Source organism: Myxine glutinosa, chromosome 1, assembly GCF_964187855.1.
Source record: "Myxine glutinosa chromosome 1, kmMyxGlut1.1, whole genome shotgun sequence".
Lineage (NCBI taxonomy): Eukaryota > Metazoa > Chordata > Myxini > Myxiniformes > Myxinidae > Myxine > Myxine glutinosa.
Window position 1 is genome coordinate 275,543,989 of NC_136261.1, and position 16,197 is coordinate 275,560,185.

Here is a 16,197-nt window from a genome sequence, read left to right on the forward strand (position 1 = left end):
CAGCATAAATGTGTATATATATTGCTGCCCGATAAACGGGCTTGTCAGATTTCCTGAGCTGTTTTGTTTCAAGAAAGCAACTCAGACGAATTCCGTCTTTGGTCGCGTCAATTCTTTCGACTCGCGTTGGGGCGCAGCTCCTTCACTGGTGACCTACCGACATGGACACGGCAGTGACTCTTAAACTGCCGACCTTCTGGGAGGCTCACACGGCTGTTTGGTTTGCTCAGGCGGACTCCCAGTTCGCCCTGCGAGGCATCACTGCGGATGACACCCGCTTCCACCACGTCGTGGCAGCGCTCGGTTCCGCCACCGCGGCCCGCGCCCTGAGCCTCCTCGAGCACCCGCCGGCTGCTGACAAGTATGACGCGCTGAAGACGCTCCTCCTCGACGCTTTCGCCCTCTCACCGGCGGCACGCGCACGGCGCCTGCTCGACCTGCCCGAGCTCGGCGACACGCGCCCGTCCGAGCGCATGGAATATATGCTCTCGTTGCTCGGTGAGCACTCGCCGTATTTTCTGTTCCGTGAGCTGTTCCTTCGCCAGCTGCCTCACCCGGTACGCCTCGCCCTGGCTGGCACGTCGATCACCGATCCCCGCGCCCTCGCCAGGGAAGCTGATAAGATCTCCTCGGCGGGCCAACACATCGGCGCGGCTACCTGGAGCCTGCCGCCGTCCGAGGCGACGCCCACGATGCCCGAGCGCCCTGCGCGGTTGGAGGCCGAACTGCCGGTGCAACTGGCGGCTGCCACGCCGCGCCGACCGCTTCCGACACGACGGCCGGGGCCTCCACCTGACCAGGCGTGGTGTTATTACCATGCCAGGTTCGGACACAAGGCTCGGACGTGCCGACCCCCGTGCACTTTCGGCAATTCGGGAAACGGCCGGGCCGGCGTTCATTCCCAGCCATGAGCGCCGGCCACTCGGGCAACTTGCTTTTTATTCCGGACAAAGCGTCCGGGCGGCGTTTCCTTTGTGACACCGGCGCCCAACTGAGCGTCATACCCGTCTCCGAGTAGGACAGGCGGGACACCGTTTGCGGCCCCTCTTTGGTCGCTGCTAATGGCTCGGCCATACGCACTTTTGGCCCGCGCGACGTCACCCTCTGCTTCGGCAGCCAATGCTTTCAGTGGACCTTTGTGACCGCCTGCGTCCCCATGGCTTTGCTGGGCGCCGACTTCCTCTGCGCGCACGGACTGCTGGTCGACGTCAAACGACGTCGCCTTGTCAACGCCGAGACCTTCAGCTCCCTGGCATGCACGATGAGCAGCTCCGCGCCGACCGAACTGGCGTGCGCCCTCCCGACGGCGAACGAGTTCGCTCGCCTGCTCGCGGAATTCCCGGCCCTCACGCGGCCGACGTTTTCGGCCGTCGCAGTGCGGCATGGGATCGAGCACCACATACCCACTACGGGCCCGCCGGTCTACGCCAGGGCCTGCCGCCTCGACCCGGCCAAGCTCGCCGTGGCAAAGGCCGAGTTCGACGCGTTGGAGCACCTCGGCATTGTGTGGCGCTCCAATAGCGCGTGGGCCTCACCACTGCACATCGTGACAAAGCCGGGGGGCGGATGGCGCCCGTGTGGCGACTACCGCCGCCTCAACGACGCTACCACCCCCGACAGGTACCCGATCCCGCACATCCAGGACTTTTCCGCCCGTTTGGCGGGACGGGTCATATTTTCAAAATTGACCTGATACGGGGATACCACCAGGTACCTGTCCGGACGGCCGACGTCCCGAAGACGGCCGTCATCACGCCGTTTGGCATGTTCGAATTTTTGAGGATGCTGTTTGGCCTCAAGAACGCGGCCCAGGCGTTCCAGCGCTTAATGGACGGCGTGCTGCGCGACCTGCCATTTCTTTTCATCTATCTGGACGACATCCTCGTCGCCAGCACGTCCCGCGCCGAGCACCTCCTCCATCTCCGAACACTGTTCGGTCGCCTCAGCGAGCACGGCTTAATTGTCAACCCGGCCAAATGCCACTTCGGCACGACGACCGTTGACTTTTTGGGCCACCGCATCACTAAGACCGGGGCCGTGCCGCTGCCGACCAAGGTCGAGGCCATCACCACGTTCCCGCGTCCCCGTTCCATCAAGGCCCTACAAGAGTTCCTCGGCATGGTGAATTTTTATCACCGATTCGTGCCCCGCGCTGCTCAGCTCATGCGGCCCCTTTACGAGGCCCTCTGGGGCAAGCCAGCCAAGCATGACATCGTTTGGTCCGCGGCCATGGACGCGGCCTTCGCGAGCACAAAACGGGCCCTCGCCGACGCAACGCTGCTGGCTCACCCGGTGCTCAACGCGCCCATCGCCCTCACTACGGACGCCTCCAACTACGCGGTGGGCGCCGTCCATGAACAATGGGTGGACGTGGTTTGGCAGCCACTCGCTTTTTTCAGCCGGCAACTCCGGCCGAACGAGTTAAAATACAACACGTTCGACCGCGAGCTGCTCGGTCTATTCCTGGCCGTTCGCCATTTCCGACACCTCCTGGAGGGCCGGCCGTTCACGGCTTTCGTCGACCACAAGCCGTTGGTCTACGCAATGGCCAAAGTCACGGAGCCGTGGTCGGCCCGCCAGCAGCGCCACCTCTCCGCCGTGTCGGAATTCACCACGGACATCCGGCACGTCGCCGGCAAAAACAACGCCGTGGCCGACTGTCTTTTTCGGGCCAGTGCGAACGCGGTCCACCTCGGCGTGGACTTTGCGCTCATGGCGGCCGACCAGACCACCGACACCTCGGTGCAGGCCCTCCGGGCGGCGGACACGGGCCTCCGCCTGGCCGACATCCCCTTCGCGGGCACCGTCCTGCTCTGCGACGTCTCCCAGGGCCAGCCTCGCCCCATCGTGCCCGTTTCCTGGCAGCGCCGCATCTTCGCCTCCATGCACGGCCTTTCTCACCCGGGCCGGAAAGCTTCTCAGAAGCTGGTGTCGGCGCGTTTCGTCTGGCACGGCCTTCGACGGAACGTTCGCGACTGGGCCAACGCCTGCACGGCCTGCCAGTGGGCCAAGGTCCACCACCACACCCAGGCTCCGCTAGCCCCTTTCACCGTGCCTGCACGGCATTTCGACCACGTCCACGTGGACCTGGTGGGTCCCCTGCCCCCATCGCGGGGGTTCACCCACCTGCTCACCTTGGTGGACAGGACCACCAGGTGGCCGGAGGCCGTGACCCTCACCTCCACCACCACCGCCGACGTGGCGCAGGCGTTCATCGCCACCTGGGTCGCGCGCTTCGGCGCACCGGCGGACATCTCGTCCGACCGCGGCCCACAGTTCACGTCCGAACTTTGGGGCGCAGTCGCCCACTCGTTGGGGGTCACGCTGCACCGCACCACAGCCTACCACCCCCAAGCCAACGGGTTGTGCGAGCGGTTTCACCGCTCCATGAAGGCCGCACTCATGGCCGGCCTTCAGGACGACGGTTGGACCGACCGGCTGCCGTGGGTCCTTTTGGGCCTCCGCACGGCCCCCAAGGAGGACCTCCGGGCATCCGCCGCCGAGCTCGTCTACGGCCAGCCGCTCCGCGTCCCGGGCGAGTTAGTGCCCGACGCTATCAGTCCCTGGTCCGCCGCACACCAGCGCTCGGACCTCCAGGAGGCCGCCCGCCGATTTGCCCCCGTGCCAACGTCCCGCCACGGTGGCCCCCAGTCCTTCGTCCCCCCGGCGCTTCGCACAGCGGAGTACGTCTTTGTGCATCATGACGCGCACCGGGGGCCACTCCGGCCGCCGTACGACGAGCCCTTCCGGGTCCTGCGACGGGGCGACAAGTCCTTCGTCGTCGACGTCGGCGGCCGGTCGGACCGGATCTCTGTGGACTGCCTCAAACCGGCACACGTGGACGTCAACCGACCACCACGTTTGGCCCTTCCTCCGCGGCGAGGCCGCCCCCCGTCCACAGTTCCCCCCGCTCGACCACACACCACCAGATCGGACTCCCCCCCACGACCCTCCAGGGGTCGCTTTGGCCGGGTCATCCGGACCCCCCTTAAATTGACCCTGCCGGTGCAGGTCGATTCTGGAGGGGCGTGTGTAGCGGTTCCCGCTGAATGTACACAATCGCCTTGCACCTGCCAGGACGCGGCCAGGGCGCGATCGCCATGCCGGGCTCGTCTGGACGGGCCCAGACGCACCTCTCCTGGGCATGCCCGGACTCGCCGTTCCCGGGCACGCCCAAACCTCCCGGGCACGCCCGGTCTCGTCTTTCCCGGGCATGCCCGCTCTCGCCTTTCCAGGGCTCGCCCAGAGCGCCCGGGCACGCCCAGCCTCGACTTGCCAGGCCGCGTCCAGGACGCCCGGGCATGTCCAGACTCGCCTTTCCAGGGCTCGCCCAGAGCGTCCGGGCATGCCCGCTCTCGCCTTTCCAGGGCTCGCCCAGAGCGCTCGGGCACGCCCAGCCTCGACTTGCCAGGCCGCGTCCAGGACGCCCGGGCATGTCCAGACTCGCCTTTCCAGGACTCGCCCTTGACACCCGGGCATGCCCGGTCTCGGTTTTCCCGGGCAAACGCCCCGGCATAAATGTGTATATATATTGCTGCCCGATAAAGGGCTTGTCAGAATACCTGAGCTGTTTTGTTTCAATAAAGCAACTCGGACGAATTCCGTCTTTGGTCGCGTCAATTCTTTCGACTCGCGTTGGAGCGCAGCTCCTTCGCACTCAAACTGCAGCACTGAGCTGCTCGGGGCTGCGCTGCGCACCCCGTGTATATCCTGAGGCCACGCCTCTCTCCCCGGCGTGGCCCACCCCCACTTGGTGTGCGGGGTGATGTCACCACGTCAGTGCTTTCGTGTCCGCCACAGTACTCACAATAGTTGAAGATAGGCCAACGCTTTAAATTCTCAAATATACAAATATATATATATAATATATGATTGGTAATAATTACTGACTATATTTGTGTTGAAAATATAATAGGGCAGTGCATGTATAAACTGTCTTGGTACGATGGCATTATTGATTGGTAGCCGTACATTCTCCTGGAGAAAAGGTCGGATCAGCAATATTCCAATAAATCTTGGGTTCCGGCATGGATCCAGTCTCGTCTTATGGAAGCGAAAACTGGCCAACCGCCCAGAATAAACCCGAACATCTCTGGGGTACGATCAATGACGCCATTTCCTGACACGGCTTTCCAGGATACGTCATATCCGGTTTTTCACTTTGGAATGCAAATCTACGTCATGACTCATGTTCACATCTCGTAAAGAAGGGTTCAAGGCTCTCGCGAGAGTTTGAGTTGCGGAGATTCGCGGTTGTCCGCACCCTGGTGGTGCGTAGAGGTTCTTTTTATCCATAAATTCCCTCTAATGTCCTCGTGAAACAACAAAAAAAGCTTCTACAATTTGAACAGTAATTTTGTTTGTCATGCAGATTAGCAACAGTAATTTTTTCCGTGTTTATATGGCTCTGAGGCCCTAACCACTGGCACTACGAGTACGATCAGTACGACTACGATGGCAGAGCTTTGAACCTTCCGCTGCTTTCCAAAGCCGGTATGTTATATTTGTCAACTTGTTTGCCCTACGATAGAACTACTTCCTTGACTTCCACATAGTCTTGCGGGCATGTCGGGAAAGCTGGCTGACTATCACTATCAGTATCAGCCGATCTGCCGGACTAGACTGACTGGCAGCCCATCGGTCTGACTAGTTGACTGACTGGCAGCCCATCGGCCTGACTAGTTGACTGACTGGCAGCCCATCGGCCTGACTAGTTGACTGACTGGCAGCCCATCGGCCTGACTAGTTGACTGACTGGAAGCCCATCGGCCTGACTAGTTGACTGACTGGAAGCCCATCGGCCTGACTAGTTGACTGACTGGCAGCCCCACTGCCTGGCTACTTTACCGACTGGCAACCGATCGACATGCCTAGTTCACTGATCGTTCGCCCTACATCAGCCTGGCTAGTTGACTGACTTGGCCCTACATCAGCCAGGCTAGTTGGCTGACTTAGCCCTACATCAACCTGGCTAGTTGACTGACTTAGCCCTACATCAGCCTGGCTAGCTGACTAACTTAGCCCTACATCAGCCTGGCTAGTTCACAGACTTAGCCCTACATCAGCATGGCTAGTTGACTGACATAGCCCTACATCAGCGTGGCTAGTTGATTGACTTAGCCCTAAATCAGCATGGCTAGTTTCCCGCAATTGATTGACCCGGATAGTTGCCTGACTGGCATCCAATTTACCTAGTTAGTTTACAGACTAGTATCCAATCGATGTGGCTAGTGAAATGACTGATATACAATCCACTTGGGTCATTGACTGACATACAATCCACATGCATAGTTTACAGATCGGCATCTGATAAACGTTGTTAGTTGACTGATGCAGCGGACGAGCCTCCTTGGCTGTCCAGTGGGTTTCCTAGGTAGTCATCAGACCATTCTAGCTGTCCAGCAGGTGATTGATAGCGAAGTGTCCAGGGGGTAATGGCTGGCAGACTGATAGTCACCTGACTGGCTTGGTTGTCCAGCTGGTTGAATGACACCTGGTTGACTGAACTGAACTGACCTGGTTGGTTTGCTGGCAGAAGGGAGACTGAGCCATCCAGGCTGACCGGTAGACTGACCCATTGGGAGCTGACTCGGTTGGGCAGCGGGCTGAAAGTCAGCCAACCGACTGGCCTGTATGTCCTACCAGCTGACTGGCACCTGACGGACTGTACTGGCTGGCTGGCTGATTGCCAGCAGGCTGACTAAATCGACATTGCTGGCTGACTGTCAGCCGATCGACTAGCCTGGATGTCCAGCTGGCTGACTGTCAGCCGATTGACTGGCCTGTATGTCCAGCTGGCTGACTAGCAGCCGATTGACTGGCCTGGATGTCCATCTGGCTGACTAGCAGCCGACCAACTGGCCTGGATGTACAACTGGCTGACTAGCAGCCGATCAACTGGCCTGGATGTCCAGCTGGCTGACTGTCAGCCGATTGACTGGCCTGTATGTCCAGGTGGCTGACTAGCAGCTGATCGACTGGCCTGGATGTCCAGCTGGCTGAATAGCAGGCGATCGACTGGCCTGTATGTCCAGCTGGCTGACTAGTAGCCGATCGACTGGCCTGGATGTACAGCTGGCTGTCTAGTAGCCGATCGACTGGCCTGTATGTCCAGCTGGCTGACTAGTAGCCGATCGACTGGCCTGGATGTACAGCTGGCTGACTCGCAGTCGATCGACTGGCCTGTATGTCCAGCTGGCTGACTAGCAGTCAATCGACTGGCGTGGATGTACAGCTGGCTGACTAGCAGCCGACCGACTGGCCTGGATGTCCAGCTGGCTGACTAGCAGCCGATTGACTGGCCTGGGTGTCCAGCTGGCTGACTTGTAGCCGATCGACTGGCCTGGATGTACAGCTGGCTGACTAGCAGTCAATCGACTGGCGTGGATGTACAGCTGGCTGACTAGCAGCCGACCGACTGGCCTGGATGTCCAGCTGGCTGACTAGCAGCCGATTGACTGGTCTGGATATCCAGCTGGCTGACTAGCAGCCGACCGACTGGCCTGGATGTCCAGCTGGCTGACTAGCAGCTGATTGACTGGCCTGGATATCCAGCTGGCTGACTAGCAGCCGATCGACTGGCCTGGATGTCCAGCTGGCTGACGAGCAGCCGATCGACTGGCCTGGATGTCCAGCTGGCTGACTAGCAGCCGATCGACTGGCCTGTATGTACAGCTGGCTGACTAGCAGCCGACCGACTGGCCTGGATGTCCAGCTGGCTGACTAGTAGCCGATCGACTGGCCTGGATGTACAGCTGGCTGACTAGTAGCCGATCGACTGGCCTGGATGTACAGCTGGCTGGCTAGCAGCCGATCAAATGGCCTGGATGTGCAGCTGGCTGACTAGCAGCCGATCGCCTGGCCTGTATGTCCAGCTGGCTGACTGGCAGCCAATCGACTGGCCTGGGTGTACAGCTGGCTGAGTAGCAGCCGATTGATTGGCCTGTATGTCCAGCTGGCTGACTAGCAGCTGATTGACTGGCCTGGATGTCCATCTGGCTGACTAGCAGCCGACCGATTGGCCTGGATGTCCATCTGGCTGAATAGCAGCTGATCGACTGGCCTGTATGTCCAGCTGGTTGACTAGCAGCCGACCGACTGGCCTGGCTGTCCAGCTGGCTGACTAGCAGCCGATTGACTGGCCTGGATATCCAGCTGGCTGACTCGTAGCCGATCGACTGGCCTGGATGTACAGTTGGCTGAATGGTAGCCGATCGACTGGCGTGGATGTACAGCTGGCTGACTAGCAGCCGATCGACTGGCCTGGATGTCCAGCTGGCTGACGAGCAGCCGATCAACTGGCCTGGATGTCCAGCTGGCTGACTAGCAGCCGATCGACTGGCCTGTATGTACAGCTGGCTGACTAGCAGCCGACCGACTGGCCTGGATGTACAGCTGGCTGACGAGCAGCCGATCGACTGGCCTGTATGTCCAGCTGGCTGACTAGCAGCCGATCGACTGGCCTGTATGTACAGCTGGCTGACTAGCAGCCGACCGACTAGCCTGGATGTCCAGCTGGCTGACTAGCAGCCGACCGACTGGCCTGTATGTCGAGCTGGCTGACTAGTAGCCGATCGACTGGCCTGGATGTACAGCTGGCTGACTAGTAGCCGATCGACTGGCCTGGATGTACAGTTGGCTGACTAGCAGCCTATCAAATGGCCTGGATGTCCAGCTGGCTGACTAGCAGCCGATTGACTGGCCTGTATGTCCAGCTGGCTGACTGGCAGCTATTCGACTGGCCTGGGTGTACAGCTGGCTGACTAGTAGCCGATCGACTGGCCTGGATGTACAGCTGGCTGACTAGCAGCCGATCAAATGGCCTGTATGTCCAGCTGGCTGACTGGCAGCCATTCGACTGTCCTGGATGTCCAGCTGGCTGACTAGCAGGTGAGCGGCCCTTCTAGCTGGCTGAATGACAACTGTCTGATCTCCCTTGGTGTCTGGCTGACTGACTTGTTGCTGCCCCTGTGAATGGATGTCAAACTGACCGACTGGTTACCAAATGGCATCGATGGATGTTCCACTGACTGACCACTTGTCTAGCTGTCTGGCTGACTGACCGACCACTTGCTGATAGCATGGATGATGTCCAGCTTACTGACGAGTTGCCAATCGACCTTTATTTCTGGCTGTGACTTCTCCCTGACCAGTTTAGCTCTTTGACTGGCTGGCCGTCGTTTGGCCTGAAAAGCCAGCATGTTTCCATTCCTTCCTTCCTTCCTTCATACATGCTTCTTTTTCTTTCCTGTTAATAAAAATCCTTCCCATCATTTCCTCCTTTTACTTTCTTCTTGTATTTGATCTAACTTTTTGCCATGATTACTTGTTTGTGTTTGCCACAGAAATCGTAATTGTATTTGTTTTTAGCATTTCCGTCATGGATCTTTCCAATTCTTTCGGGTTGTGAAGAGAGCTTCGCATTCCTAATTGGCTGAAGTTTGTTCGCTGCTTTTTATTTAATATTCCCAGATTTTTTTAATTTAGATTTTTGTAAATGTGTTGTATATCATTGTACTTGGTCAGATTAACTTATTCTATTTTAGGTGCAAAAGGTCTGAGGTCAAACCTTTAATTGAAAATCTTTGTTACTGTGATAACTTGTGAGCCACCGCCAAAGAGATTTCAATCAAAGTTGGAAAAATTACTTCCGCCACTGAAGGTGGACAGAGGTTGTGTTTTCACCCCTGTCTATCTGCTTGTTTGTTTGTCTGTCTCTGTGAGCAAGACATCTCTTTAAAAAAAAGTTATGGACGGATTCAGACAATTTGGTTGACAGGTTGAGTGTGTGACGAGGAAGAATTGATTTGATTTTGGTGAAGATCTTGGTACTATCATTTAAAAAAAATTCTTCACCAATGAGAGGAGCCAAAAACGAACGATACATGGGATGATATTTCAAAAGGTTGTGGACAAGTTATGACAAAACTAGGTGGATGCATTGGATGAGTTGTTTCGGTGATGAGAACAAGCCGATTCGATTTTGGTTCAGGTTCAGATCCATGTCCGGCTTGTCAGTTGAGCCTGACAGAGTTGTGTGCTCTACCGAGTGCCTTTCTAGTTGTAGACTGTAATACAAAGATGAACTGGTTCAATTTTGGTTTCAAAAGGTCAAAGGTCATGTCCCCTTTTGAAAACTGTTTTTGCAGACCCATAACTCGTGTTCGTAGCATCTGACGTTGTCTTTCTTCTACTTGTCTATCTTTTCTTTCTCACGTGCTCTCATTGTGACCTTTGTTTTTTTTTTAACCTCCGCCACCAAAGGTGGATGGAGGTTATGTTTTCACCCCTTTCTGTCTGTCTGTCTGTCTGTCTTTGTTTGTGAACAAGAGATCTCAAAAAGTTGTGGACGAAATTTGGCAGAGATGTAGTGTATGTGACGAGGACGAAATGATTTTATTTTGGTGAAGATCTGGATTCGGATCCAGCGACTATAATTTTTAAAGTGATTCTCCACCATTCAGAGATATGGCCAAAAAAGATACATAGCAGGATATCTCCAAAACATTATGGACGGATTTGGACGAAACTTGGTGGAGAGGTTGTGTGTGTGACAACTGGACTAATCGGTTCAATTTTTGGTGATCTGAATATGGATTCGGATACGAGAATTATTTAATTGTTTAAATGATTCTTCACCATTGGGAGATAGGGCCCAAAACGATACAGAGCAAGATATCTCAAAAATCGGTGGATGGATGATTTTGATTAAATGTTATTCTGTAATTGTGATTTTCTGGTCTACTCTGGGATACAAAACGTAAACTGTTCACCAGACCGAGGTATGCTCTCTACTGAGTGCCGTTCTAGTTTTTAATGTGACCCTTTCGTAAGTGGGCCAGCATCTCATGCAGGTGGAGGTATATATCCATTGACGCATTGGCATCGCTTTCTATTTACTAGTTCTGTTTGTGGTTAAGATTTCCAACTTTTTGGAGCGATCATCCATAGTAACTGTGATCACATCATCAGGGTATGTTTACTTTCAAGCTTGTCCATTGTTTGAGGTCAAAGTCAATTTGGCACGTGTTCTGTTGGTTTTCTGCTTTCTTATTGCTTCGCGTCTGCACAGTATTGAAGTTCAAGCATCTTGTGGCAAAGTTTAATGTTGCAAGTAGAATTAAGGTCAATTGATCCAACAAGCCAAACCCGGCACATTTTTTGCCTTTTTGGTAAAAAGTCACAAACCCCATGGAATCGTCTTTCTGGGATGTTGGTATTTGGTGTCTCACAGCAATTGGTGTTTTATATCTCGTGAAAGACGTGAGAATGCTGCTTTGACAATATTTGCCTGGCAGTGCCTGTTTTGGTGATCTGCGTTCGAAGTAACTTGCCTTGCTTAAGCTCTCTTGTCAATGTTTAACAAGCAAATGTTGCATCACAGCAAGTTTTTCATTTCCAAGTTCCAACTCAAAATTATTACGAGAGTTTTTTAATGGCCAAACAAAAAGACTGACTTATTTTGCTGATATGTTGAAGTTGGTATCAGAACGTTCTGTTTTTCCTTTCTCTAGCTCTGGCTATTTGAAGGCCTATATGACCAAAGATTATCACTTCTGGCTGCCTGCTAAAGGTAAGTGACACCTTTTCAAATCGTACCCTATTTGAAGCGGATTTGAGTCGAGTTGGTGTAATTATTTTTCACTGATATTTGTACGCTATGTGTGTATGACAGTTGGGTGCGTAAAGATGGGAGATGACAAGCCATTTGTCTGCTTAGCTCCTGGATGTGGTCAGGTGAGTGTCCCTTTTGTGTGTTTGACGTCTGTCTGTCGTTTAGTTCATCACCACACAATCTTTGTTAACAGTGATCGAATGCTCATTGCATGAGGAGAGTCAGGAAACCATCGGTTTTGCTTGTTCAATGCAGTGAGATATTTCCTATCCTGAGCAAGCTAGGAAGTGACGTCGGTGCTGATAAAAGTATTCTGGGTAAAATCTAGATGGTGGCAAACATAGTCACATGTGCTGTGGAACATAGGTGTAATGTGTATCATTAAGTTCCTTGTGAAGGAGTACATCAAACCAGCTGGTAGTTCACATTATACTGTCCACACAATTTGATGAATCATTTATTACCTCCGCTACCTAAGGTGGACGGAGGTTATATTTTCACCCCGTCTGTTTATGTTATGGATGGATTCGGAGGAATTTGCTGGACAGGTTACATGTGTGACAAGGACCAATTGATTAGATTTTGGGGAAGATCCAGATACAATAATTTTTTACTTTTTCAAGTGTTTCTTCACCATTGAAAGATTGGGCCAAAAGCGATTATATAACACAATATTTTGAAACGTTGTGGACGGGTTCAGACGACACATGATGGATAAGTTGGGTCGGTGACACTGACTAGAACAAACCAATTCGATTTTGGTCAAGGTCTGGATGCAGATCCAGCCTGTGAATGGGATACAAAATGTTGCCTTGCTTAAGCCTAAGTCCAGTGGGTTGAGTTGGTTTGTTCAATCTGGCGGAAGTAAGCGCTGTGCCTCGTGCCGTTCTAGTTACGTGTAGTTTTTGTGTTTAAATGGTGCAGTAGATTCAAAAATGGCCGTGATTTGGTGGGCAATCTTGAACAATCGCGCATGCAACCCACTACTGTCACTCGAGCAAGCATGAAACGTGCTGAGCAGCTTGTTTTAGAGAATCACCAGCTTACTACGCGACGAATTTCAGAAGAATTAGACGTCGGTGTTGAAAGTTTGGCAAATATTTATTCCTTTCCACAAGTTTAATATAGTCTGCACAGGGTGCGTACCAAAGGACCTCAACTCTATGGACCTTCAAAGGATCTGGGTACTCGAGCGGAGATGAGTTGGGAATTTCTCATCCATGATTGCACTCCCAGACAGTCCATGCTTTGTCTGCATCTCTTACAACCACTCGTAAAACATCTGGGTAACATTATGTTTATGAATGACAGGTCAAACTACGTGTCCAGAAATGTTGTTTTTTTTAAACCAGAGATTTCTATGCAGGGGGGCATCCAGGCATTGCCACATTGAATGGACAAGCATGTACATTAAGTGGCGGAGTATCTTTGGAAATAAGGGAAGTTTATTTCAATTCACCATATGTTTTCATTTGTATACCTCCGCCGCCAAAGGTGCCCAATGACATTATGTTTCCGTGTTGTCCATCTGACTGTGCGTCTGTCCGTCTGTACATGTGTATCAGATTTTCGTTACTGTGATAACTTGTGAAACGCTGAAGGTATTTTGACCAAACTTGGTTCGCTTATGTATTATGATGCAAAGATGACCTGATTGGACTTTCAGTTCAAAATGTCAAAAGTCTATGGTCATGTGACCTTTAATTGAAACGCGGGTGGAGGCATATCTACTGACGCATTCGCGTCAAATTCTATTTTATAGTTCTAGAAGATAAAGTCCACGTCAACCTTAAACATCCCACATATATCGGATTTGAAACGGTGATTCCAACATCATAAAGGTGAGGACTCAGATGGGAATTGCAAACGATCACTTGGTTCAAGTTGATGCTTCCCAGTTAAGTTTCCCTCTGGCCATTGAGGCATCAATAGCAACCCCGTGTGTGTGTGTGTGTGTGTGTGTGTGTGTGTGTGTGTGTGTGTGTGTGTGTGTGTGTGTGTGTGTGTGTGTGTGTGTGTGTGTGTGTGTGTGTGTGTGTGTGTGTGTGTGTGTGTGTGTGTGTGTGTGTGTGTGTGTGTGTGTGTGTGTGTGTGTACACACACACACAGACTTGGCATTTAATATGGAATATTTTTTTTCTGGGGGTGAACTTCCTTTTCAAGATGTCTTGGAACCAAAAGTTCATTGGAATTATGTTGAAATTATTCTAGATTTTGTTAATGTGACCTTTAAAAGAAACAAAAACCACATTTGACATTTCGAAACAAATAAATTGATCCTTGAAAGTGATGTAAACTGACATCGAACTCAATTCATGGACAGTACTGTGTTAAACTTCTGTACGTTTTCCAGAAGTATCTCTTTATTTTGCACATTAGCCAAAAATTTTTTAAACGAAAACAAAAGTTAAATTACGACTGGGATTACGGACAGTAAAATTACAGTTCAGTACTTCGTGTAACCCCCACGAGCATTCAGGAGAGCACGTACATGTTGAGGCATGCTGTTCACGAGATTTGCCAAGGTTTGGACAGGAATCGCTTGCCATGCAGTGACAATAGCCTGCTGCAATCCACGCACAGAGATCGGCTGCTGGTCCAAGTGGTCGATTTGACGCGTTAATTCTGCCCACAAGTTCTCTATCGGATTCATATCCGGGGACATGGCAGGCCACTCCATATGCTCTACACCACGGTCAGCAAGAAAGTGTTGGATCATGCGAGCACGATGAGGCCGTGCATTGTCATCTTGGAAGACAAAGTTTCCTCGAAAGGCTGCACGAGCAAATGGAAGCAATGTTTCTTCCAGAATGGCCCTGTACCTGAACTGGTTCAGGTTTCCATTCAGAACAACCAGGTCAGTTTTGCCCCCTGCATGAAAAGCAGCCCAAACGGTCACCCCACCACCTCCAGCTTGGACTCTTGGCACTATACAATCTTTGTTGTAGGCTTCATGCACTTGTCTGCACACTCAGACGCGGCCATCTTGACGATAGACCAAAAATCTAGACTCGTCACTGAAGATCACGTGATTCCAGTGTCCTGGCTGCCATTGACGGTGCTCTCTGGCCCACTGCAATCGGCGCTGGCGGTGTTGTCTGGTCAGGCGTGGCTTTCTCAGGGGACTCCTGGCACGATAGCCTGCTTGAACCAGTCGTTGGTTGAATAGCCTTCTGGATACAGGCACATTTGTCAGTTGCTGCCACTCAGCCCCAAGCCGATTAGCTGACTTGGTACGGCAATTGCGGACTAACCGGTGCAGCTGGCGATCATCCCTCCTTGTGGTTCTGCGGGGATGTCCTGGCCTCGGTATTGGAGTAGGGACACCCCTCTGAACATTTCGTTTCAGGATCTTTGACACCTGACCTTGAGTGATGCCATACTGCCGAGCAATAGCACGCTGTTTCATGCCGTAATTTCGTAAAGCCACCACTCCATGACAAACAGCATTGTCGAGTTGACGGACCATCTCCAGAGGAAGCGGCAATAACTTTTGGAGACGTGCAGCAGTTGTTTTCCACTAATACAGAACGCAACAACCCTTGTATACCCGACTGTGAAGCCAATCATCAAATGCACCTGTCCGTACATTTTGCCACGCCACCTGTGATATGATCTTGTTGTTGACTTCTTGCTGCGACAGACAATCAGTGACATGGTTCTTTTACCAAATAAATCACCAAAGTGTAAAAGAAACTCACCAGATTGATATACTGAGTTAAGAAAGTAAACCCAAGTCAAGAAAAAAAAAATATTCCATATTAAATGCCAAGTCTGTATATATATATATATATATATATATATATATATATATATTGATGTTGGATGATGATGTTGATGATGGGAGTTCATGATGTTGCGGGATTCAAGTGATGCAGTGGTAAAGAATGCTCTCCCAGAGAAGAAGGGAAGTTGGAAGTGGAATGCAAGAGCATAGGTGGACGAGATGGAGGAGCGGTTGCAACAGGAGGAGGTCATGGGGATGGTACAGCATGGGAGGCATGGCTTGGGGTGGATGGAGCATGAGCGATGGGGAAAGGCATGTGTGAAAGAGAGGAGGGAGGTGAGAAGAAAGGAAGAGGAGGGGAGATATGTGAAAGCAGTCGGTCAGGCACAGCAAGGTGCTTGGACTAAGTGGGAAGGTGTGCGGGTGGGGATATTGAAGTGGCAAGAGATTTGGAGGATGGAGCCAATATTGTTGAATTTCCTGTTGCGGGCAACGTATGATGTGCTTCCGTCACCAGTAAACCTGAGATTGTGGGGGTTGTTGCAGGAGGAGAGATGTTATTTGTGTGGAGGTGTGGGAACAGTGCAGCATGCTCAGTAGCATTGGCAGCAGGAAGATACAGGTGGCGACATGATCAGGTGCTGGCGGTGGTGGTACAGATGGTGCAACAAGAGGTGCTGAGATCGAGAGAGAGAAGAGTGGAGAAGGAGACTGATGAGGGAGAGGTGTGGTTTGTCAAAGAGGGCCAAGTGGAAAGAGGTGGAAAGAGGAGGAGGAGGAGGAGGAGGAGGAGGTGGTGGAAAGCAAGACGGCTGTCAGATGCTTGTGATTGGCAGGTGGTGGCAGACCTAAATCC

The 16,197-nt window shown here is 52.6% G+C and overlaps 1 protein-coding gene across 2 annotated transcripts in view; it reads left to right on the top strand.

The window, feature by feature from the left end:
- Positions 1-5,353: 5,353 nt before the first annotated feature.
- LOC137413679 (cyclic AMP-dependent transcription factor ATF-7) overlaps positions 5,354-16,197 on the top strand; it is a gene marked incomplete in the record, with an annotated part of 134,274 nt that continues 123,430 nt past the window's right edge. For both annotated transcript variants that reach the window (XM_078765908.1, XM_078765910.1), the window contains 3 exon segments: positions 5,354-5,493; positions 11,514-11,572; positions 11,675-11,736. In XM_078765908.1, coding sequence (XP_078622034.1) covers positions 11,536-11,572; positions 11,675-11,736 — 99 coding nt within the window.